We start from the raw sequence: 25,013 nt of genomic DNA on the forward strand, positions 1-25,013 counted from the left end.
ATGATATCATCATCCCGTAAGGAATGCGTTGGAAGGGCTATTGTTCTCAAATTTAAGGGGTATTATGGTAATGTCACATGTCCGCCCCACTCGAACCACATGTAGCTCGGACGATCCGAGCAAATTGGCGAGCAGCTTCCTTGTGTGATGCTTCATACACACAACACCTAAAAGACCAGCCACAAAAGGCCAGATGGCTAGATTCGACGTTTCGTCTTGGCTGTATTACACTGTGGCTGTAGATCATTGGTGGATACATCATTCGTGTGCAGTACGCTATAAACTCGATATCGCCCGGCTTTGTCCTGTTCGAGCCGGATATGAGGCTGAGGAAAATATCCGAGTCACATCAATCGACCGCACGAATTTAGCGTGATTTCTAATGTTTGGTTGGGGGATCTCAATTTTCTTCTGACAATATGGATTTTTGTAATTTAAATTAGTATATTTATTTTGGGGTGTACATTGGAAATATATTTCAATTTCTTTTATAATTATTTTAATATTTTTTTTGGGTTGCTTTGATTCGATTTTTATTGGACCAAAAATAGTTTTCAGAATCATCCTATCAAATCTAATTATTATTCCATCACAAAAAAATATTTATTCGTAGCTTCCATACAAATGTCTCTTAATATTAATCACCAATATGTGAGTAAGCTTTGACCATAATTTACTTTTTAATATATGATTAATTATATATTATTCTTATAATTAACTCTCTTTAGTATTTCGATCTTTCTTTATATTTGAGATCCCGAAAGTGAAACATTTAAACTTATTTATTTTAATATTTTTTTTAATTTTTAATCTTATGAAATTATATTTTTAACTGGATATTATACTCTTAATAAGTATATAAATCATAATATAATTTTTAAAAATGTATAACCCGAGATGTTAAAGGTAATCTGTAATTAATCATTTGCATTAGGACACCTAAAACTTCTTTCTATTACCTATCACCAGATTCAAAGATAAATATTCTAACAAAACATTTTGGGGACTATACTTAATATTTTTCTTTTTACAAAAAAATTCAAAAGGAAAATTATTCCTAATAACCATGGCAAGATGAACAAATTTTTTGAAACTCATGTTTATGCATGTAATTCTCTTACTAACTAATATTATTTCTTTCTAATAAATGTTCAGGAATAAAATATATATAATGATTTTTTTTATATTGATGCTTGTATGCATAAGTAACTATAAACTTCAATGACAATTACTTAATTCAAAATATCATTGTCGATTAAAAGGGCAATTGTGTGTAGGCCTTAGTATATTGGCTGCAATACTCGTATATTCTTTTAAAAAAATAATATATTTCATCATATATATAATTATATTTTACGAGTGATTATTTTCGTGACTCATGAACATCAATATCAGAAAAGAGGATTGACACTGTGATTCACGAGTGTAATATCTTTCATCTCATCCACGGGATTCAATATATCAAAAATAATTTATTTGTGTATTAATACTTATTAGATAGGTGAGAATGGATAGAATTTAAATGACATCAAGAAGACATGAACACCACCACCACTAAAACAAACCCATAGTCATTCAAGATCAAGAATCATATTACATATTACATGACTAAAACCCATGACATCTCTCTCTCTCTCTCTCTCTCTTGTGTCACATGCCTGACCTCTTCAATCCAACCCCACAATAGCTTGTCTGATTCCAAGACTCCATTCAATTCAACCCATCCACCACAGACGCATTCTCTCTATCTCCCCAGCTCAGCATATCAATGGGAAAAGAACAGAAGAGAGAAGGTTATACTGTCACAGTTCAACTCACTCATCAATCCCCACCCTTCTCTATCTGTAGATCTCTCAACGCTCATCATATTCAAGGGACAAAGAAGAGACAAGATTGTTGTGCAGTCGTCAGTCTCTTCCATTCCATTCAACTCAACCGCAACTCCTCTCTCTCTCTCTCTATATGTCTCTCCTGCTCATCAAATTTATGGGAGAAATAAAAGAGAAGGTTGTGCAGTCACAGTATTATTCCATTATTCTCTCTCTCTCTCTCTATATATATATATATATATATATATATATCTGTCCCAGCTCATCAAAGACAAGGGAGAAAGAGGAGAGTAGGTTGTGCAGTCACAGATTTACATTCATCTCTCTCTCTCTAAGGCTCACGTAGCTCTTCATATACAATGGAGAAAGAAGAGCGAAGGTTGAGCGGTCACAGGCTTCCATTGCAGTCTCTCTCTCTCGACAGAAATAAAGTAAGAACGAATGAAAAGGACGTGCAGTCACGTCCACTAATTCGGTGTCGTCAACTATGTAACGTGCCATGCATTAACCACACCTTTTACTCTCTTTCTACTGCTTTCCTCCCTCCCACCAATTTATCCTTCCTTGGCTGCCTGCCACCCTCCCACCTCTTATTAGACAAAAAGGAGACAACATCGACCTCCATCATCTTTCTTTCTTTGTCCCATTCACGCATTCGTTGGTGGTATAGGAAAGAAGAGTGTGAGCCACAGCCAAGGGAGGAGAGATGGAGGAGGAGGAGTACTTGTTCAAGGTGGTGATCATAGGGGACTCGGCGGTGGGGAAGTCGAACCTGCTGTCGAGGTACGCGCGGAACGAGTTCAACCTGCACTCCAAGGCCACCATCGGGGTGGAGTTCCAGACGCAGAGCGTGGACGTGGACGGCAAGGAGGTGAAGGCCCAGATCTGGGACACCGCCGGCCAGGAGCGCTTCCGCGCCGTCACCTCCGCCTACTACCGCGGCGCCCTCGGCGCCCTCCTCGTCTACGATATCTCCCGCTGCTCCACCTTCGACAGCATCGCCCGCTGGCTCGACGAGCTCAACAGTACGATGCTCTCCAATGCTTGCTTGTCTACAAGAAAGTCATTAGCTTTCGCCTAAAGAAAACTAAATATGACAATAAAGTGGTTTTTTAGATCTCTAATTTATACAGCAAAATCACAGTTGAAAGAGGAAGAACTCTTTGAATGGCTGATGAGTATGTTGGATCCCACCCTGAACGTGTTTGAATTATTTCCTCTGAGACCAGTTGTAGGTCTGATGGTAATCAGAGCAATGACAAAGTCAGATGCAAAGAATTTACAGTAAGATTGGTGGTTTGCTTGCTGATATATGGCTCTGAATATTCTTGGGATTGTCCAATTATGAAACAGATGATTAACAAAACAAAATGTGATGAAGAGGTGTTATATCTCTAATAGTACATTTATCCTTCACATACCTGCCTCCCCATTTTTCCTTTAGTCAGCTTCACTTTCTTTGATATTGTCTTTAGATTGACCAACATCTTCCACTCTTAAAGCTCCTCTGTTAGACAAAAAACCTTCCTATTTAGCTGAAGCGATTATAAAACCATAACTTTTCCTTTTAATTGCTCATCAAAATGTAACCATGATTATTGGCTTGATGAATGAAGTAGATATGACATACGTTCACCAAGTTTCTTTGGAGTGGCGCATGAGTCACTCCTTCCAGCCCACATTTGTACATTGATCTTTTATGCATAGGACAACTGTGATACTTGTCTTTTATGGACCCTTCACTTTCCCTTTCATTGGTAGAGAGTAAATCTGCAAAGATATTTTCCCTTGTTACACCACTGTAGCAACCAAGCAATAAATAGCTTAATTTCATATATTGCTAGGATTCTTTTAACTAATACGTAGACTAGTTGTCAGAGAAAGGAAAAAGGATTAACTGATTTTCCAAATCTAAGTTTTTTTTTCTTTTACTTTTCCTTTTGAAGCATCATATACAGTATAATACAAGCAAAGATAAATGTATTGGCAGTTGTAAGCCTAGTTGTTATTGTCAGTGAACATGATAAATGTATTGGTAGACATGGTTTGAGGTGACAAATCTAATGAAAACCTTAATGATTCATGATGCTACCTGAGATTTCAGTCTGAGTTGTAAATCTAAGTATCTATGATCTTTGTGACTAATCATCATCTCCATGCCCTTTTCAATCTCCTCAATCATGTTTAGGTATATGTATAGCTAAACTTTCTCAGAGCATGTATTTATTTGCTTAGTGCTAAGCATCTAGTTGTAATTCTTGGGGCTATATGTGCAGCACACTCGGATACAACTGTTGCAAGGATGCTGGTCGGCAACAAATGTGATTTGGAGACTCTGAGGGAGGTCTCTGTCGAGGAGGGTAAAGCGCTCGCCGAAGCAGAAGGGCTTTTCTTTATCGAAACCTCAGCACTGGATTCGACAAACGTAAAGACAGCCTTTGAGATTGTTATTAAAGAGATATACAATAATATCAGCAGGAAGATCCTCAATTCTGATTCATATAAAGCAGAATTGTCGGTGAACAGGGTTAGTCTTTCAAGCAATGGAAACGATGAACAGAAGCAAGGAGTAAGCAAGTTCTCTTGCTGTTAGTCTCATTTTGTATATCAATATGATTGCTCATTGTTCAGGACTTCCTCATGGTTGTTAAAAGAGATTGCAGAATCCAAATTGGTGTTCCCCTTCCCCAAAACAGTACTTCTTGTTCTTCTTATCAAATTGCATCTTGTGATATCCAGAAAGAAGCAAGACGACAACTCAACTTTCGACTGGTATTTTATTTCAAATGGAATCAGAATCTATTCAGTAGTTCTGGAGTTTGTTTAAGAGAGTTCTCCACTCCACTGCCTGAAGAGTTTTGTTTCTTGTGCCGGAATATAAGAATCTCAACATGATCAGTTCAGGGGCCTAAAGATTACCATCAAAACACTTGCACATTTCCATTTTCTTTCTTCGGTTCATTTTGCTTTTAGTTTCCCATTTCATTTCCACCTGCACAAATGGTGATATCTCAGAGTAATAATTCTCAGTTGATCCATCTGCATTTGTGCATGGCTTATATGGTAGTTTTGCATTTGCATATGCTTGCAAGTAGAATCTAGTATGTTCATGAAGTTGATAGCAATGCATTCGGTTGTAGCATCCTGAGTTAGTCTGAAATCAAAAGTCAGCAAACATTTGGATTGACTTATAATGTTAATATGACTTAGGTATTGACATGTTAGTTATTTCATCCTATCTGAATGTAACAAATGATATCATATTAGATATAGTGAGAGGATCGAAAAAGATAAAAAAATTATTTGTGAATGAGATTAGAGGATGGATGAGTCACAATTAGGATAAACCTCACATGCATATCATTACTAAGGTTTGATCTCGAACTATATTGGACCTTAGTAAGGATGTCTTACTTTAAGTAACATTATAACCTTATAATTTTCTTTCATATCAGAAGTGGATAAATTAACTTATAATATACTTTTCAATATAATTCATACTCAACAAAATTAATGGGTCAATCATTAAGAAATTTATGCCCTCTAACTTGCAAAAAAAAAAAAAAAAAAACGAACATTAAGTAAATTTGGATGAAAAATATCAAAAAAGAAATATAAATTTTTACAACCAATCTTAAGATTGCACCACAACAAATGGCCCTCAACTATTGCAAAATTGCAAACTTCTTCTTGCCAGCATCTTCCAATTTTGATTCCAATGATCAGATCAACCCAGCCTAATCCACCTATGTCTGAGAAAAATCATGAGTTTGAATATAAGATATTCTGCTTTTATACAATCTTAAATTTTCGATTAATATCATCAGATATGAACTATATTTTCATATTCATAATGTTAGGTTGATCACCATCCCATCATCAGCAATAAAGGATTAAGCTGCGCTCCTTTGTTAATAGTCAAACATGAGAGTTGACACATATTAATATCCAAATTAACTGTAACATAATCAAAATATTTATCATGATATCAGAGCTAATTTTTCTTTTATTCAAATTAGTTTGATATTTTTAAATAATTGGACCAACATATGAGATTGGACACTAAATCAATACTTTTACAAATTAATGATAATATAGCAAGAATACTATCATGAAATCAGATTATGCCATGAGATAGAATCCGTGTGCAATCCATTTTAATTTATTTGAGTTGCATCAAACGCTTGATTTTAATCTTGGATTCTCTCGAATATTTTTTTTATTATTTTAAGTAAAAAAATTGAACTCAGAGGAAAGTAAAATACATTTTAATATTTCAAGTTAGAGATGGATATGCACGAGACGGGCTCGTAGAAAGTGCTTATAGGGGTATTCATGAAAAATGTAACTTTAGAGGGACGTATTTACCATTTCGTGAATTTACACGGATTTTTGGAATGATGAATTTGCACGAATATTGACGCGAAACTCAGTGATGCTGTGTACCGAAGATCGATCATCGACCGTCCATTTATAATCGATCTTCGATGGGCTGGCCGTTTGGGCTCTATAAATACTCGCTTCCGAACGCTTGCCCCTCCTCCTCTTCCTACTCGTCCTCTAGGGTTTACGCCGCCGCGCGTTTGCTTGCCTCCCTCTCAACTTCGAGCTCGGGTTCCGGGCGATACAGATCTAATGGCGATCCAGCAGGATGTTAAGCTCTTCAACCGGTGGTCCTTCGATGATGTCGAGGTTAGCTGTCTTCCTTCCCAGCGTTATCACCTTTGGTGCTCGTAATATCTGTTTGCTTTTGCGGAATCTGGTGCTTTTCCTATCCTTCTACATGTGGTCGGTGTGATTGGAGTATTTTGTTGGATGTGATATGTAAGATCTAATAGGATGAATTGTAGTTTGATGAAGTAGACTTTGTAGCATCTGCATCCCGTTTGAAGTATTTGCGGCAAGGAAAGGGTGTTTGTCAACGTTATGTTTTTTGCATCAGAGCCGCATTTTCTTTTCGTTTTGTTAAAGGCTGCATCTCGGTGCTCCCCACAGGAGTTTCATCTCTCTCTGAGATGTCTCTCAGTTATAGGATTTTGACGAAAGTCTTCCTCAAGAGGCTATCCTATTTCTCTCATAATAGTACATACTTGGATAAGTAGGTTTAACCATACAAACATATCAAGTATCAGCATTGGTATGCACGAGGAAGTTTTATGAGTTTAGAGAAAAGGAAGCTGTCCTAATAGTTTGTGAATGGTTCACTAAGTGGAAAGGTTAGCAAAATTACATTTGGATGTATGATAAAATGGATGGAAGATAAGGTTTGCTGGTACTTAAGATGAAAGCTTTGATAGAAGCAGCTGTGTGTACAGGAGTTACATCTTTCTGGAATAGTTCTTTGTCTTTGGATTTTTATTATCTTGTTTATGGATAGTCAATCTTGTTGTTCTGGGTTGTTCATGTTATTACAGGTATGGAAGGATAAGCTTGTCTGGACAATTATTTGCATGCATCAGTTGCATGTTACCGGAAAGATCAGTAGAAATAGCATTTGTATTCTTGATGAATATTTTAAGAATTTAGAAAAAAAGAAGAAATTAGCTATCTGAGAAGTTTGTCAACAATAGACGAAAGCCCAAGACGTCCTGAATGGTGATGTTCAAAGGTCTGTCAAAAATTGAATAATCTGGCATTTAACACCAGATAAGCCCATACTTGTGTCATTGTTGTGCCGGATTTTTTTCTAATGTTTTTGAGGCTTTGGTGGAAATTCTACTGGTAAATTGCTGTGCTATGATTTGCCATTTTATGTAGATAATGTTCTTGAAGCTACAAGTGTTGCATGTTTGTTAATGATCATTGTGCAAAAAACCAGGATCTTTTAGAAAGTTAATTGCAGTTGTTACTAATAAATAGCCAAGTTTTTTAATTAATATTAATGAATCAGTAGTAGCATGGAGTTGGTCTTCACATTTATGTGTATGTATCTACATACATAAATCAATATAGGATGAAATGGTTTGAGTGTTGAAGGTTTTTTTTGCACGTGCAAGTTGAAAACAAGGTCTCAGATTTTGTTTTTTCTTCTCAGTTAATGGGTTACCACAGAACATGTTGATTAATTTGTATGAGTTTTGTAAGCCATGGATTAGAAACAACTTACAACATGCTATTCATTGCCTATCAAGAAAAATAGGCAGTCCCTATAAGCAGAGTGGAGGAAAATGATTTAAGTTCATGCCCTTTGGGGGACATATATATTATGATAGTAGTTGCTTTGTGAGCTTGGTGGAATATTTAATGGATTGCAGTACTATTCACTGAAATATGGCTTCCAAGGGTCCATAAAACAGGTCTATTCCATGACAAATTATCAAAATTTTACTAGAAAGATTCAGTTGGTAATAAACATTAAAATTTTGATGATCTTTATTAAAAAAAATTATGCATGAAAGGCTTGTCTTCTTTTCTTTGTATTAGCTTGAAAGAGTCATATGTGGACCTTAATGTGTAGAGCTTCTGTCATCTGCTTATATAATGAGGATAACATGCCTAATGTGGTATTGCTTCTTGAGAGCATGGTAATGTTGGATAAACTACATATTGCAACAGCCTCATATGGAATAGATGCAGGCCATTTATGATCATAAGGATTTTGTTTTTATCCTAGTGTTATGCATTCAGGGGTGATTTGCTTTAGGGTGTTAATTAGATTGCAATAAGATGATCAAGTTTAAACTTGTTAGTTTTGGCATAAAAAATTTCAGTTTTTATTCCCAAGATTTTTTTATCTAAACTTTGTTTAGTGGATTTATGTTAGTTCCTAGTTACTTCCTATGGTATTGAAATCTACTTGCCTCTTATCATGCAATTCATATTGGATCTTCCTTGATACTATTATGCATTCAGGATTGTGTTAAAACTTCCAAAGCATTCATATTAAATTTTACTTGATACTGTCATGCAATTCATATAGGATATTTTTTGATACTATTATGCAATTCACATCGTGTCAAAACTTCCAAAGCATTCACTATTGTCTGCTTTAAATTGATACTATTCTGGATGTTTTTCTCCTAGTACTTATGCTGTGGGTACTCAGACTTAGTCCTATTTGTCAAAAACTGCAGGTCAGCGACATCTCCCTTGCAGATTACATTGCCGTCACGCCACCAAAGCATGCGACATATCTTCCACATACGGCAGGAAGATACTCTGCCAAGAGGTTCCGTAAGGCTCAGTGTCCAATTATTGAAAGGTTGACCAATTCCTTGATGATGCATGGTCGTAACAATGGAAAGAAGCTTATGGCTGTTCGTATTATTAAACATACCATGGAGATAATTCATCTGCTAACCGATGCAAACCCAATCCAAGTTATTGTGGATGCTATCATTAATAGGTAATTGGCCTCTGAGCTATAGTTTTTATCCAAATAAATGAACAACTGTCAACGGTGGAGCAAGTTCCATTATTCATACAAGCTATATGTGGTGGTTTCTTAATTCTGCATAGAATCGGAAGGATTCACACAGTTTGCAACCAACAGAAGGCATCAAACGGAAGAAAAAATAAAAACAAAAGCAGATGTTGGCACCATAGGAAGTCTTCATGCTTGGTTTTCAGAAATTGGTTATGCAGTGTTCTTTTGTTTTTATTGCCACACTGTTAATTATAGCATCCTAGAGGTTGAAATTTCTCTGTTTATGAGTGCCACAACCATGTTTTTTTAATTGTTGCATTCACATTACAAATAATTTTGGCATTTTAAAGCCCATACTCTTCTAGACTTCTGCTCCTATGCATCAGTTTTTGAAGATGAATGTGGTCTTATGCTGTTATTTTCACATCAGTGGTCCAAGAGAAGATGCAACTCGAATTGGTTCTGCTGGTGTTGTTCGACGTCAGGCAGTTGATATCTCACCATTGAGGCGGGTGAACCAGGCAATTTACCTTCTCACAACTGGTGCTCGTGAAAGCGCTTTCAGGAATATTAAGACCATTGCTGAGTGCCTTGCTGATGAATTAATTAATGCAGCTAAGGGTTCTTCCAACAGGTAGACCATCCAGAACCTTATATTTCTTTTCTCTGTTTCCTAGTTTTCTTTTGCTAACAGTTCCATCTCATTGCTGTTCCATGGGTACTTGCTTTTGACAGCTATGCTATCAAGAAGAAGGATGAGATCGAACGTGTTGCCAAGGCAAACCGCTGAGCATTATGGTCTTTTTGTCGTGCTCGCTGTAGGCTTTATATTGTTATCAAAGTCAGCCTGAAGATGATGCCCTTTGAGAATTGTTATTCATGTCTAAATGAGTATTCCTTAGAGACACTTATGCTAAACAAAAGAGAGGTCCAGTTTGCTGGATTCAGTAACAATTTCAGTTTACTGTGTGGAGCTAAAGCATTTCTTTGCTGCTGACGAGCTTTGAAGTGATGGAACCCATTTATCTTGTCACGTCTTAATGGTACTCTCGTGATGGTTTGATTCACTAGTTTTTAAGTTTTTGTGGTTTGATTCTCCAGTTGGTTTGTATATGCTTGAATGGTTTTTCATGTAGCTAGTTTCTTATATTTGGAAATATTGTTCGAGTTTGTGACATCCGGTATTCTTAACAAGTGTCTAGTTATTCTCATAATGTGTTTAAAGATCAACGGAACAAAATGGTTTTTTTATTACTGTGCATTTGTGAGTCTGATCAAAATAAACCTAAGATAAATTACAAGGGAAAAGATTCGAAACAAAGGCCAATCTTATTGTTAGCATAATCTCCATCATCAAGCTGGTAGTGTCTTTCAAATAAATATTGTTAGCATTCTGAATAAATCATCATCTACAACTAAAGGTTAATTTTTTTCTTTCTGTTTTTTTTTTATTATTATTTGTGTGTTAAAGTGGTGTATCTAATTGTAGCATCCACTCCCTAAAAACTGATGAAGATAAAGGCAGGACGAAGTCATATGTTTTCTGCTTATACACAAGGCCTGGGTACTATTGTATGCGGTGGCCACCTGTTTGCGGACGTTCCGCATACACCCCAAGACGTGTGTTATCTATAATGATATAAATATGTTGGCACGGCTAATTTAGGATCGCCGAAGAAGGCGATTTCTGTTATTTTGGGCTTCGTTTCTCTCTTGAGGAGGAGAGGAAAGAGGGGACTACGGAAGAAAGAGACAAAGCAAGGAAAGAATCCTCGGCCATGGCGATCCCAAGAGCGTCCTCTTCTCCGCTCCTCCATGTCGTCCTCATCTTGTTGTCCTTACTCTGCTTCGCCTCGTCCTATTGCGGGGTTTTGGCCGCCGGTGATGCGTCCCAGGGTGCGGAATCCGCCTCCGCATCCCCCAGCTGCAACCTGACGTCACAAGATGTAAATCCTCGTTCCCATTAGCTTCTTGACGGTTCATTTCTCTTGTTCCTTGTAATTTGGTGATGTAGATTGGTAATATCGAAGAATTATTTTAATCGAGCGCCACGTTGACGAGTCTTGGTGTAAGTATGCGCTTGTCTTGCTCATCGTACGATCGTCTCGCTAAGTAATGCATGTTGAATAATCCTTTGTTGTTGCTGGGGAATGTTCATTTTAGATAGTTAAGGACTGCAGTCGTTACAACTTCAATCTTCTTACTAAGAGGAGAATCATCGCATCCTTATGCATAACAATTATGGCGCTTTGGTATCTTGTATTAGAGCTCAGCTCATGGTCATGTCAAGAGCTTTACAAAAGTTGGAGGTGGCGAGAACAAATATGAAATGCAAAGAGCATTACTTAGTGTTTGTAATGCTGCTTAAAGTAGGTTAGTAGACATACTTGCTACTCCATGACTGATTGGACATTTGTTTCTTTTTTTATTCTTATTTTTCTTTTTCTTGAGAAGAATTAATTGGCAACTTAGATATCAGGTTCGAGCAATTCCTTGAAAACTGGTACTTTAACAACTTTAACACTTTATATATCTTCCTTGAAAACTGGTACTTTAGATATCTTTCTGATGGTTTCCCTTGAGATGGTGTGGTAGAAGCTGCTTCATGTCCTTGAACAAGTTTAACACTTTATCCTTTATGGATCAACAAGCAAAGATATTTTTGGTCCACAGTCATTTTATCTCCTATTTTGACATGCAACGGTTACTTAATCAGGAATTTGTTGCATGTTTGACATAATTTTTTCTGTCATTGGCTAATGATGTGCTTGTACTTATCTTCTTCCAACTTGAATTTCTTATAAGTTGCCTGTACAATGTTTCATTAATTGAACAATCCTGACATGTTTGGTTGCTACGCAGCCTAGAACTAGCCATCTTCATGCTCCAATATACAGGTGAAATTTTACCATATGGGTCCCTCGTGTCCTTTCTTTGTGTATAAATACTGAGTTGTACTTCACCAGTGACTTGCATCGGTAGGCATTGGAGATAGTCCACTTTCATGCAGAATCTGCTCTAATGGCCCCAATAACTTACTGAACAGAATGAGGTGATAAACTCTTGATTGCCATGAAAAATTGACCTATTTTTGTGATGGAAACTTGATGTAATGAGAAAGGGAAAAAGGGGGAAAACAAGAAAGCAAAAATGAGAAGGGAAGCTTGCTGTAAACAACTTGTAACCTATATTCTATTTGAAGTTATCTTGTATGACATAATAAAAAAACTTTATTCTATCTGAAGTTATCTTGTATGACATACATTTTGGGTTTTATGAAAGAGCATCATAGTCCAAAACATTTGCTTCTCTTACCATTTGAATTCCAAATATATTTGATTTAGTTCATATGATCTGGAAGATTTTGCTGCTTGCTTCATCTCATGCGTCAAGATACTTTACCATAGTAATGAAAGCTTGTCACTGAATCTTAGATGCTCTTTTAAGTTTTAGCGGCTGAATGCCGTTGTTCCTACCAGATGAAATTTATATATGGAAACATGTCACTTGATCTGTATATATGAGAATTTTCAAGCATGTTGTTTAGTGGTTATTCTCTGCAACAAAATATAAATTATGGTCTAGCAGAGCTAACTAGGTTTCATTTACTTTTGCAGGTTAAAGTAAATAATTGGTTGAATGGTGATGAAAGACCAAGCTTAGATGGATTAAGTGCCAGATTTGGTGCCTTATTGCCGACCAGTGTCTCAAAAGCATTAAAACTCCCTGCTGTTCTTGCAAATCCATTTAACTCCTGCAACAATTTATCTTTAAAGGTCAATATCCAATTTTATCCACTGAACTAATGATATGTGCTATGGATGCTCGACAGATCCTTTTCTCATTCAAAGCTGTTTTTGTTTGATGATTAAATAGGCAATTGATGTCATTTAGAGTAGCAATTAGTTTTTTCTCTGTTAAATGCATTTCAGAAAAAGGCCTGTCTGTCTCTATTGGTGCTTAACTGGTTAAAAGATTGTGTTTTTTCCCCTCAGTAGCTTGCTATAGATTTTCTTTGCTGAATTGTGAACTCTGGTATGATGATTAATGATCATTGTAATTCTTAAGAAGTTTCTAGTCAAATGTTGACGTGAGCAGTTACAAATTCTTCATTGCTTCTCTATTGGAATCTAGATCATTTTTCTAAATTGTTTACCTGATTTCTTGTTGTCTTCTTTGATTCTTCAAGAACATCAGTACAGGCCTTATAGATCATTCCATGTCTTATGATGATCTGATCATCAAGATCACTCAGTAAAGAAACGAGACAAACATAATTGTAGATTATATTGAACAAAGGTCACCAACAAAGTATAAAGTAAGAGTGTTGAGGTAAATGATAACACTAGAGAAATTTTATGGGATCAAAAAGTTTTAAGTATTGTACATATTAAAAATAGGTAAATAAATAGGTGTTGTATTTGGAAGAAATTGATGCTAATACCAAGTTTTAAAATTTTGATCTGGTATGATTGCATTACCTTGTTGTTCTGGTATGGTATTAGTATACACAGCTCTTTTAGACCTGTACCACTTGATATCACTGAAAAATAATAAGAAAATGAATGCTTATCATCAAACAGTAGTGAACCTTGGTTAGACTTGTAAATGCTAATTGGTACAAACTGGTCTGACCAGTATTTGAAAATTTGACTCTGCAAATTATGTGCCAATGAAAAATCATATTAAAAGACTAGAAAAAGAAAATTTTGAAGTGTTTAAAGTTAATAGCCAATAAAAAAGTAAATTGATAATGGTGCAATGAAGTTCAGAAAAAATAGTTGTTTAAAGGACATATTAGAAATCATTACTTGAAGTGCAAGAGTTATTTGGTGTAAGTTATATAGAGAATAGGTTAGAAAACTATTATTGAGGATTATGAAGCATATGGTAGGTTTTATAGTAATGAAATAAAGGTGAAGACAATAACATGTATAGGCTTTCTAAGGCTAGAGAAATGTAAAAATGGAGGACGTTGAAATAAAGGATAGCACAAATTTTATAAATGAAGAATGTACAATATCATTGTTTTGGAATTAAAAAATAATGATATGCTTGTACATCAAGGATTATATTATCATTGTTATTGTGATAAATTTATAGATTCCTTCTCATCCTTGAAGATTGTTCAAAATTAAGAGCCTAAGTTCGACCAACACACCGGTGGACCTAGAAGTGAGTCCTAGCATCCGATCAACACCTATGGATGACATGGAGGCCTTCGTCATGATGTTGTACAACTAAATTCTAGATTTGATTGCCATAAAACCCCACATGATAACCAGATATATATTTAGTTGTAGCCAAGTATTGCCTTTTTGGATAATTTGTCGGACTAGTACATATCGATTTGTACCAGTGTACTAACACACGGTATGCTGGTGTGTATTAGTGTTTCGATGAGGAAGAAAAAGAGGGTGAAGAGGAAAGGGCGATAGAGGAATAGAGGAGGAAGGAGGACGAAGGAAGGAAGAAGAAAAAGTACAGAGACAATGTACTTGGGAAGTAGCAGTAGTGATGAAGTAAAAGCGGAAGCGTCACAGTAGGGAAGAGGCAACATTGCAGCGACGAAGCGACGAGGGTAGCAACATCATACACAAGAATAGGGCTTGCATTCACAAGCCCTAATTTGCCCCCTTTTTTTTTTCTATTTTAACATTGAGTTGGACAAGGGCCCACCACTTTTTATTTTTTTATTATTTTAATCGGACCACCTGAAACGGGGGTGGTCCACATATCGCTGCATGCTCGGACCAGTACATACCGTCCATACCATGCCATTTCATGTGCTACAACAATCCGTGGTTGTAGCCATGATATGAAACCTAGATATTGAACCTGAATCGATCCTTTGGTGGACTGAAAAGTTCAGTACACATCGATGTACCAACATATGGTATGTAGACATACCAGTTGGTGGAGACTAAAGAGTAGGAGGGAAGGAGAGGAGGAGATGAGGATAAGGAGAAGAAGAGAAAAAGAAGGGAAGAGAGCATGGAATACAAATTCAGGTCCATGGCCGGACTAGTATATGTCTTGTACATGCCTGGGTATCAATGACATGCACCACAATCTCATTCTGATAGGAGAGAGAGGATAGAAGAGAGGGGGAAGAAAGAATAATATGGAAGCATAAGAGGAAGAAAAGAGAAGAAAGAAGGAGAATGGGGAGGAGGTAAAGGAAGAGGAGGTGGTGGAGGAAGCGGAAGCTAAAAAGAGGAGAAGATATACTAGAGATGAGGCAGGCAACATGTAGCAACAATTAAGTGATAGAGAGTAGAGATGGAGATGCTTGTGAGAGTCCTAAAGGTGCATAGTGGCTTTCAAAAGAGAACAAAATGCTATCACTTGAATAAAAAAACAGATTGGATTGCCTGAAATGTGACAACCTATGTCCTGGTTCATGGATGAACCGGTAAATGCTGGTCAGTACAAAATTGAATTCCATAGAAGAGAGTGATTAGGGACAATCTCAATAGTCCTCAACCGAATCGGCCAAGCTGTATTGATGGGACTCTTGAAGCCTCAAGGCCCTATTTAGCCAAGCAAAGCCCATATCACAGTAGCCCACTGGCCTCAATCCCAATTCCAGTTGGACTAGAATTAGGGCAGTTCTAACCCAAATAGGGGCAGCCACGAGAAGAGGGTGGCACCAACTCCTAATAGGAGTAGAACTTCCATGTGCCAACCCTAAACAAGTGTCAACAATATTAGGACTTTCTAAGTCTTAAATACATTAGGATTCTTGTCCTAAAGGCATTAGGACTCTCCAAGTCCTAAAGATATTACTGTATTAGGACTCTCCAAGTCCTAACCTGTTAGGACTCTACCCCTTCCACAACAATAAAAGGAGGAGAGCAGCCCCATCCAAAGTATCACCAAAGCAACCAAGAAGCCAGCGGCAAAGAGCCTATCCAGCCCTAGTTTTTCCAGTCATAGAGCAGCGAAGAACAGTGAGAAGAGAAGGGAAGAAATCTGCACAGTGCAGCCAATTCCTCCCAGCTGCAACCTTCTTTTGCAAGTTCCAGCAGCTTAAAGCTCTACCCCAAAGCTTCATCTAGTTACTGTGAGCAGTCTTCAATGCCTACTGCTTGCTATCCAAACCACAAGAGGAGGTTCCAACAACGAAGAGAGGAGACCGGAAACCGGTAGCGACCGCAACCTATTGAGAGCACCGATGTGCTGTCTAAAGACAACCTGCGTTCTCATGCACCCATAAGCTTTCTATCACGTTTTTTATTCCATTGTTTCAAGTCTCGTGGTTAGTACTTTGACTTTACAAACAATAGGGGTTATTTTCTTTCAGTTTTTTGCTGTTTTTTTGTGATAATTCTCTCCACCAAAACTTTCAGATGAATGGTGGTATCAAGTCGACGAATTGTCGACCCCTAACCCCATACAGATCAAGTGGTATCGGAGCAACGTTCTTGTGGATGATGACCATGAGATATGAATACGAAGAGTCGGGCGAAGAACTATAGGAGTTGGAGTTCACACCACGATCATTTGATGGAAGAAACACCAATGGGATGGCAATCAATAATCCAACAACGTTGGCTGACCTTACTGCACAGATGACAGTTTTAGCCCAATAGATGGAGATCGTCATGGGCTGAATGCAAGCCCAAAACAATCCTACAGCGAAGGATGACTGAGTAAAGAGTGTCGCAGCAAAGGAGAGAGAGTTGTTTCCGTCCGAGATGTGCAGTTGTGAAGAAGACGCTGCTAAACAAAACATCAGCAAGGACTCAACCCTTTCGCGTCGAGGCTCGCATCGACATATCCTCCTACAACGGCTTGATCAATGCTGAGGTATTAGACTCGTGGATATATTAACGTGATACTTATTTTGATCTATATGACTATAGCAACGAGGATAGGGTAATGCTTGCGTGACTCAAGTTGACTAGACACGTGCTTGCATGGTGGAAAGCCAATCTTTGAACCAACAACGATGAAGACATATTATGGACATGATTCAAAAGGCTTATATGAGAGAAATTCTATCCTATATAAGGCATATCAAAGAAAGATAAAGGAAGTGGCATTTCCTACGCCAAGGGACCAATTCGTGCAAGAATACACCATCGAGTTTCGACAAGCGGTGGTACTTAGAATTTCTTTCTACAACCACTCGACGATGATGAAATACACCACTGGCCTCCATGAATAGATTCATATAGAACTGATCCTCTTTAGAGTATATCATATTTCGACTTCTAGTAATATAGTGATGGCAATATAGAGAAAGAATCACACTCACAGCATGAAGCCCGCAGAGAAGGCCAAAGGGAGCCACTGGCCTAAGAGAATTTCGAGGATGGTAAAGACTTCTTCCTTAAAATGAAGTGATTTCTTCTGCGATCATTGTAAAATTATAGGTCACTCTAGGGAAAAGTGTTGGAAGATTTCACCCATAACTTTTCCCAAAGAAGTGGTTGAAGAACGATCAAAGTCGATAAATCACGGCCACAAGCAATGACATCAAACTTTCTCCAATTTCATACCTGGATCTAAGTCTATCGCTAATGGCTAGATCGAAGGTTATAGACTCGAATCCAACTTCCGATCTAAAGGTTTGAGAAGAGCTCTTTACCATAAAGATCCAAGTGAAGCAAAAAGTTATTGGCGTGATCTTCGGCATCGGGTGCCAAAAGAACCTCATCTCAGCGAGCTTGGTCAAGAGGCTCAACCTAGAGATGACATTGTATCTGTGCCCATATCATCTTGGATGGCTTCATGATGATGTGAAGACGAAGATCGACCAGTAATGCAAGATATATTTTGCCATCACTAAGAAATTCTTCGACGAGGTGACGTGTGAGATGGTTCCACTTGATATATGTCGAATCATCCTTGAGAGTCCCTATTTATGGGATCGAGATGTTGTTTCCTTTCGTCGACCCTAGAAGTATCAACTCCAGAAGGGTAGAAGGAAGTTCCTCACCACCCGAGATCAAATTGGTTCAACGAAAGACTTGACAGATGCCAGCCAAGCAAAGAGGATAGTGAATATTTATCAAAAGCTCGTGGCTCTTACTTTGATATGCAAAGAACCAAAGTCTTCCTCCAGCATAATGAAAGAGGAGGAGAACCCAAAAGGGGCAATAGCAAGTTTGAAGTCCAGAGAAGTCCAACAAAGGTCATGAGTCGATGATGATTGGCAACAAGGATAACCCTATCAAAATGGTGCATGTAGATGACATGGTTGAGCGCAGCGATACTGACCATGTCAACGGACCAAAGTAAAACCTCCAACCTCAGATGGAGAGATATTGCCCCTTCTTAGTACTATAGCCTCCCTGATCATCCATACTAGCAAGGGAGGGGTTGGTCAAAAGAAAACTAAGGTGTATCAGTCCCACATTGCTTAGAGGAAGTATTAGCTAGGTGTGTTAGCGAAAATGATATATTATAATATTATTAGGAACCAAGATTAATCTGATGCCATTTATTAGGAACCAAGGTGTGTCAGGGAATGCAACAAAAGTTAAGATTTTGCATGGACACGTTTATCAGGAACCAAGATTAATCTCGGAGCCCATGACATCTTCCTATTTTATAATGACATCTGAATTCTTTTAAAAGGTAAGAACTAATCTCTATTTCTCTTTCCTCTTCCTCTGCCAAGTTTTTCATTGTTTACTGCAACATTGGTTGATGAACATCTCAAAACAAATGCAAAGGCTATGGTGAATGGCAAATGCACCCTTTCATCTCTTTCTTCTGTTACAGTTGACAAATTGTCTAGAATAGGAAAAAATCACCTGATTCCAGTCAAATTTATTTAACTTTAGCTGATTCTCGTTTATTTCTAGCAATAAGGCCTAAATATTGGCCAAACAGGATTGACCTTAGCTGATGCCAGTATGGATCACAAGTATTATGTTGGAATTGGTTCTATGACAAAGTATGGTGCATTGCTAAGGTACATCGGCATCAATACACAAAGATAAAAAGTTGTAGAAAAGGGAAAAGGAAGGGGAAAACAGAAAAAAACTCAACTCTTATTTGCATGGAGCCCTTACCAATCCTTGAAATTCAGAGGGAAATTTGTTGATAATGGAGAGTGGTGAAATAGAAAAATACTAGTTCCAGATCAGGCAGTTGATGTGCAATAGGAGCAAGTAGACATGGATAACAAGGCATGGCATAATTAATGCTGCAGTACATGTCTTGGTCCTTGTAACATGATGGTTTTATAACATGTGGAACATCTCCTTGGTTAGAGGCCTAAAGCATCTGAAACCCCCTCGTTGACATTTTAAGTGGAGATGCATTTGTTTTTCAATATGCATGTGTACAACTATATTTTGTGAGTGTGTTTGTTTGTTCAACTGCTGTATCAGTATAACAGGGGCGAATCACCCTTGCAATCTTTAATGTGGGCGAACCGCATGGCATGGTGGAAGACGGATTTTAAATCAAGTTTGTTTTTGCCATACTTTTCTCCCTTTATCTGTGTTGCCATGCAGACACAGATGTTTGTTATGTCCTTGCTTTCTATATATTCCTTCTCTTTCTTGTACATCAATTTTGTTGAGGAAATTTTGGTTTTTTTGTTGCAGTTGTCAGATTCCATTGTTGTTGTCAAGCGTGGGGATTGTACCTATGCCACCAAGGCAAGAATTGCAGAGTCTAGTGGTGCTGCAGGTTTGTTAGTGATAAATGATGATGAAGGTAAATTTGATTGCTTTGTTTTCCCCATTTTCAAGTACATGTATGATAAGAAATTATTATAGAAACTATCCATTTTTTGTGTTTGCTAACATTTTATCTGCTATAACTCAGATCTTACTGAAATGGTGTGCAGCAAAAATGAAACTCTACTAAATATTACTATTCCTGTTGTTATGATACCAAAGTCAGCAGGGGAAAATATTACGGCATCCTTGTCTAGTGGAGGCAAGGGTGAGTTTCCAATGTATATAGGCTTTTAGTCTCATTAATATTTTTCCTTAGTGTTCCAGTTTTATAGTTTAAATTTTAATTTTTTTTCCTCGAATAGAGATTCTCATCTGCACTATCTGGATAAGGCCCTAATATGAATATGGATTCATATTGAACTAAAAACAAATCTGGATTTTTATAACTGAAAATTGTAAAAAAGAACATGTTGCATTAATTGCTAACTCATAACTTTTCCTCAGTGTCTGAGATTGACTGTTCTATTTATCTCTACGAGTTTACCACCAACCAAATTAAAGAATCATCAATCCATATATACAGTAACTAAAACTACTTATTAGGTCATCTTAATAACATAATTTGTGCTTTTCTTGCCCATGTAAATAATTTATATTTATTGCCTTTAATATAAGAACATGCCTTATGTTTTTTAAGTGCCTTCTCTTCATATACTTATATTGTAATATTGTATCGATACTTCTTTAGTATTTTATTTGAGATTCTCTTATTAAAGGCAATTTTTAACATTACAGTGGATGTCCTACTATATGCACCTACTCGGCCCATTATAGACATCTCAGTGGTCTTTTTGGCATTAATGTCTGTTGGATCCATTATCAGTGCCTCGCTTTGGGATGACTTCAGTGCACATGATCAGGTTGATGAGCACTATAATCAATTGAGACGGAAGGTTTTTAGTTGCAACCTTTAAATTTTAACTAATGCCATGTTACTTTTAGTTTCCTTATTAAAGCAAACAATTTTGTCTAAAAGGACTATCACCAGTGCTTTCTTAGTAATTTTATGCTTTTGAAAGGACATAAGTTGTGACCATTTGTATATTATAAACAAGTTTTTTTATGAACCAAAAGTTTTTGGCTAGATTTGTCAAATCAGGAGTGTGAAGTTACAAGGTGCAAATGCATTGATGACTGTTGTTCACTAATCTGTTTGTACTTGATATTATTATCTTTGATGATCTATTTATTATAGCTTGGCTTGGAATTACCTAGTTTAGTTTACTACCCTACCATTCATGGTTTCTGGTCAGACATAATAACTTGCAAGAAATTTACTCAACATATTTTTGTTCTCATTGTCATTTATCTAATGACTTGAGGTTATATATACCCTATCATTGTCATTTATCATATGTTTCATGTACATATGTGTCTATAACTGTGTGCAAGTTTGCATATGCATAACTGCACTAACAACTGTTTGAGCTTTACACTAGTCATTTGAGGTGCACCCATGAAATGCCTTATATAATGCTGGATGTATAACATGAAAGGATTCTTAAATTGCATGAAAAAAATCTGGGAATCTGGCCTACATTCATGATATATGTTATTAACATAATCAATACATGGAAACTAAAGAAATATATGAATTATGCACAAGGATTACTTGCTTCCCCAAGATCTATAAGCAAAATATAGAAGTCCATTTCACTTAGTTGTGCACATGTATGGAACACATTACAAGGACCTGCTTTCTGTTGTTCATAGTTGTCCATATGTATGAAACACATCATAAGGACTGGTCTACAATTTGTTTAGTCTCACAACATGATGTGCACAATAGTACTTATATTGCACCATGCACATGTATGGTGCTACAAGGAGCTAGATTGGCATGTGATTTACTTCTGGATATGCATGAGGAGGCAATTATTAGGTTAGATGAGGCTAATTACGATGCTATCATTATGATTTGACTCTACAAGCCTGATAAGATTGTAAGGTTTTCTTTTTCTTTTTTTTTTTTTGGTTAGGGTCTTTTGGTGGGTTGAGGAGGAAGTGTTGACTGAATGTAGTTTGAAGTGATTTTAGAGTGGATTTGGCTAATTTTCATGTTTGACTGGTGGATATTGTTGCTCAGATGTGTGGTTGTGACTCATGATGACCATAAATTGGTCATGGGATGTCTTTGGGGCAGCCAAGGCCAGTCATGGAGATTTTCTCAAAGATTTTTCTAAGGGCGGCATGCCTTGTGCTAGCTGGTGGATGAAACAGATGTGCCAGAAAGACAATAAAAAAGAAGTAAAAAAAAAGATAGTGAAAAGGAAGAAGAATAAGGGAATTAAATGTTCTACATACCTAGGTGGCTACTGATGGAGAAGTTGATGGATGCTCCTTTGACATCTTGTTGAGGTACCTGCAGGGAGGATGAGAAGAGAGGAGGGAAGTGTAGGATAGGTATGAGGTAGAGACTGGATGAGAAACAAGAAACCCTATAGGTGAACCTGAGTCCCATAATAGTTATGATCATTTTTCAGATTTAAATTGATGAACTTGATTATGCTTATGCCCCTCGGACTGGAATAGATGCTCAAAGCCTCAAACCAAACTGGAATTTTGGGAACGTTAGATAAAATTATTCAATAAATATATTCAATTGAAAATATTATAATTGGAGGGTATAGAACGGTCATATGGGAAGAGATCAAGAGAACATGTTGAATTTGAAAGAAGGCATGAGGATTTTGGATAAGGTGAGAGGAAGGAAGAGGATGGTATGATTTTAGATTTTACTGGTATATATGATTTTATTTTTAATACTCACCTTAAGAAAAGAAACAAACATTTAGTTACTTGTAAGAATGAAATAATTATAATCAAATTGATTTTTTTCCTCATTGGAAAGGTAGATATGGTTATACCTATCAAAGATTGATAGATTAACATAGATTGATGGCGGTAGATATATGTTTTAGAAAATGAAATAGAAAAAGAATGGTAAAATTTTCATTAGAAGTAGATGGTAAAATTTCAAAGATAACAATGTAAGTCAGGGTTCTCAATTTTGATGTGTACTGCCCGGTACGAGGGGTACGTGCCGGTCTGAGAGGATATCGGTACGCGGACCGCCCTCTACTAGTTGGTACTAGTTTTTTGACCCCGTATCGGGCGATACAAGGTTTGTATTGCATGGTAACAATCGAAATCCGATCGTTATTGAGGCGTATCGATCGGTATGTTTGAATTTCAATCGTTACCGAGGTGTACCAATTGGTACACCCCGGATTTCGACCGTTACTGAGGTGTACCTATCGATTCGCCTCGGTATTTTTGGATAGTTACCTCCAGACATTTTTGGAGGTTTTTCAGCACTTCTTGGGCATACCGCTAGTACGCCTAGGCATACTATTGGTATGCCTTGATATGTACTGTACCGACCCCTACTGTACCAAGCAGGGCTCGATACAATGGTACAGATCAAAATTGAGAACCTTGATTTAAGTTTCTTAAAAAATAGAATAATAAAAAGAGGAGGTTTGAAAATTGGATGAGAATAATATATTTGCTGCACAAACTTTTTATGGCCACTAACATGATAGAGGAGATTCATGATGAATCTAATAATATTGGTGTAACTTTAAGAGAGAGTGGTTGGAGGTGCGAGGAATTCTTGAATGCAAAATTAAAAGATTATGTTATAAATATTGGAAAATTTGTAAAAACGAGGAGAATTTTAAAAAATATAAAGCAACAAAAAAGAGGTAAAAATTATAAATATAACAAAGATATAATGCTTCTGATAATTTTTATAATAAGCTATACACTAAGGATGAGAAAGGATATTTTTTGGATTACTAAAGCTAGAGAAAGATATAACAAAAATTTGAAGACCCTTTTGATTTAACCATGGATATTATTTTATATAAAACTCAATGGTGGGACCCAAAATAGCTAGGACATTATGGCTATATTGTTGCTGTATGTAATGGAAATATGTTAAATCCAAATTACATATAATTTTATCTCTTTCTTTTGTCAATATATAGTCCTCGTAAAAGCAGAGTAGAGTTAATATATTGCTCTACTCTAATGCACAGGATCAACCTAGTGCCGAGATGAATGAAGAAGATTCTGAGAAGGAAACCGTTGAAATCAAAGCAGTGGGAGCTATATCTTTTGTTATAGTAGCATCAGCCTTCCTGGTGCTGCTCTTCTTCTTTATGTCTTATTCGTTTGTCTTGCTGCTGATCGTGTTATTCTGCATCGCTGGTTCACAGGTATAGGATATGCCAGAACCTTGTTCCTGTAAGAATTATTTTGTCAATAGCAGTTAGGTTACTTGGATTTTATTAGCTGTTTCACGTTTTTCTGATGTATCTTTCAAAGTTTCTGTATATCAGGGATTGCATGCCTGTCTGTTATCAATTATTCTAAGGTATGTTTGAATGAACTTGAGTTATAGTTTGTTGCACACAATTTTTTAATGTACTTGCTGTAGTGGTAAATTTTTCTTTACTTTTTTGTTAATTTCCTATTCAACTCTATTATCCAGAGTTTTCAAAGGCTGTAGGCAGATGAGGATAAACATTCCCATTTTTGGGGAGGTTACAATTCTTTCTATCGTCCTTCTACCATTTTGCTTTGCTTTTGCCATTTCATGGGCTATAAATCGACATTCACCACACTCGTGGATTGGCCAAGATATTCTTGTAAGATATTTCTGACAGATATATTTCTTGTGTCTTTTACTATACTAAACTTGTCATCATTTTGAACTTCACATTTGATTCAGAATTATTGTTATTCATGTACATGAATTTAGAAACCTTCTTGCAGTTTCATTATTTAATTTTAGTATCTAACACCACACACTTGCAGTTATAGTTGAGAGTAAACATTTGTTTGGACACTTAAAGCTATGTTTCAGCACTTCACAAATTAACATGTCTATTCTTTTACTGGTTGACATTTTTACAAACATAGAATGATGAGATACCATTCAATATGTCATGCTTAGATATAAATCCTTAACTAAAACACTTGTGTCTAGCTGGCTGAAATATTAAAAGCGCTATGCAATATGTACTTGGGTGAAAATCAGGTGCTCACTGGGGACATGTACTGGGTGAAAATCAAGTGTTATGATAAAAGTGTGTTTGAAAAGTT

At 36.7% G+C, this 25,013-nt stretch overlaps 3 protein-coding genes across 8 annotated transcripts in view; all 3 read left to right on the top strand.

The window, feature by feature from the left end:
• The first annotated feature begins 2,404 nt into the window (after window positions 1–2,404).
• On the top strand, window positions 2,405–4,656 carry LOC135627278 (ras-related protein RABA5c-like). Its single transcript, XM_065133311.1, has 2 exons — window positions 2,405–2,854; window positions 4,106–4,656. The coding sequence occupies exons 1-2, from the start codon at window positions 2,536–2,538 to the stop codon at window positions 4,420–4,422; spliced, it is 636 nt and encodes a 211-aa protein (XP_064989383.1). The 5' UTR covers window positions 2,405–2,535; the 3' UTR covers window positions 4,423–4,656.
• A 1,706-nt stretch (window positions 4,657–6,362) lies between these two features.
• LOC135626441 (small ribosomal subunit protein uS7-like) lies at window positions 6,363–10,228 on the top strand. Of its 2 annotated transcripts, none has more exons than XM_065131724.1 (4): window positions 6,363–6,521; window positions 8,903–9,174; window positions 9,626–9,829; window positions 9,931–10,228. In XM_065131724.1, exons 1-4 carry the CDS (start codon window positions 6,465–6,467, stop codon window positions 9,983–9,985), a joined length of 588 nt encoding a protein of 195 aa, XP_064987796.1. In that variant the 5' UTR covers window positions 6,363–6,464; the 3' UTR covers window positions 9,986–10,228. The 2 variants fall into 2 exon arrangements, with proteins under 2 accessions (XP_064987796.1, XP_064987797.1); XM_065131725.1 differs by having other exon boundaries at window positions 8,903–9,030.
• A 432-nt stretch (window positions 10,229–10,660) lies between these two features.
• Window positions 10,661–25,013, top strand: part of LOC135626439 (signal peptide peptidase-like 2) — a 29,158-nt gene continuing 14,805 nt past the window's right edge. For 2 of the 5 annotated variants that reach the window (XM_065131718.1, XM_065131717.1), the window contains exons 1-8: window positions 10,661–11,141; window positions 12,813–12,971; window positions 19,764–19,875; window positions 19,987–20,106; window positions 20,637–20,794; window positions 23,945–24,124; window positions 24,248–24,282; window positions 24,400–24,556. In XM_065131718.1, the coding sequence (XP_064987790.1) occupies window positions 10,974–11,141; window positions 12,813–12,971; window positions 19,764–19,875; window positions 19,987–20,106; window positions 20,637–20,794; window positions 23,945–24,124; window positions 24,248–24,282; window positions 24,400–24,556 (1,089 nt within the window). In that variant the 5' untranslated portion in view covers window positions 10,661–10,973. The remainder of the gene's footprint in view (window positions 11,142–12,812; window positions 12,972–19,763; window positions 19,876–19,986; window positions 20,107–20,636; window positions 20,795–23,944; window positions 24,125–24,247; window positions 24,283–24,399; window positions 24,557–25,013) is intronic. The other 3 variants (XR_010492343.1, XM_065131716.1, XM_065131715.1) reach the window with 2 other exon arrangements.

This window comes from Musa acuminata, chromosome BXJ2-11 (genome assembly GCF_036884655.1).
Source record: "Musa acuminata AAA Group cultivar baxijiao chromosome BXJ2-11, Cavendish_Baxijiao_AAA, whole genome shotgun sequence".
NCBI classification, from domain to species: Eukaryota; Viridiplantae; Streptophyta; class Magnoliopsida; order Zingiberales; family Musaceae; genus Musa; species Musa acuminata.

What these genes read in the sequence shown, in the direction of transcription:
- LOC135626441 (XM_065131724.1), top strand. Translation starts at nt 6,465, where the DNA reads ATGGCGATCCAGCAGGATGTTAAGCTCTTCAACCGGTGGTCCTTCGAT. An exon ending in GTGGATGCTATCATTAATAG is followed by an intron (nt 9,175 to 9,625) that starts GTAATTGGCCTC and finishes TTTTCACATCAG; the next exon opens with TGGTCCAAGAGAAGATGCAA. An exon ending in GCTAAGGGTTCTTCCAACAG is followed by an intron (nt 9,830 to 9,930) that starts GTAGACCATCCA and finishes TGCTTTTGACAG; the next exon opens with CTATGCTATCAAGAAGAAGG.
- LOC135627278 (XM_065133311.1), top strand. Translation starts at nt 2,536, where the DNA reads ATGGAGGAGGAGGAGTACTTGTTCAAGGTGGTGATCATAGGGGACTCG. An exon ending in CTGGCTCGACGAGCTCAACA is followed by an intron (nt 2,855 to 4,105) that starts GTACGATGCTCT and finishes CTATATGTGCAG; the next exon opens with CACACTCGGATACAACTGTT.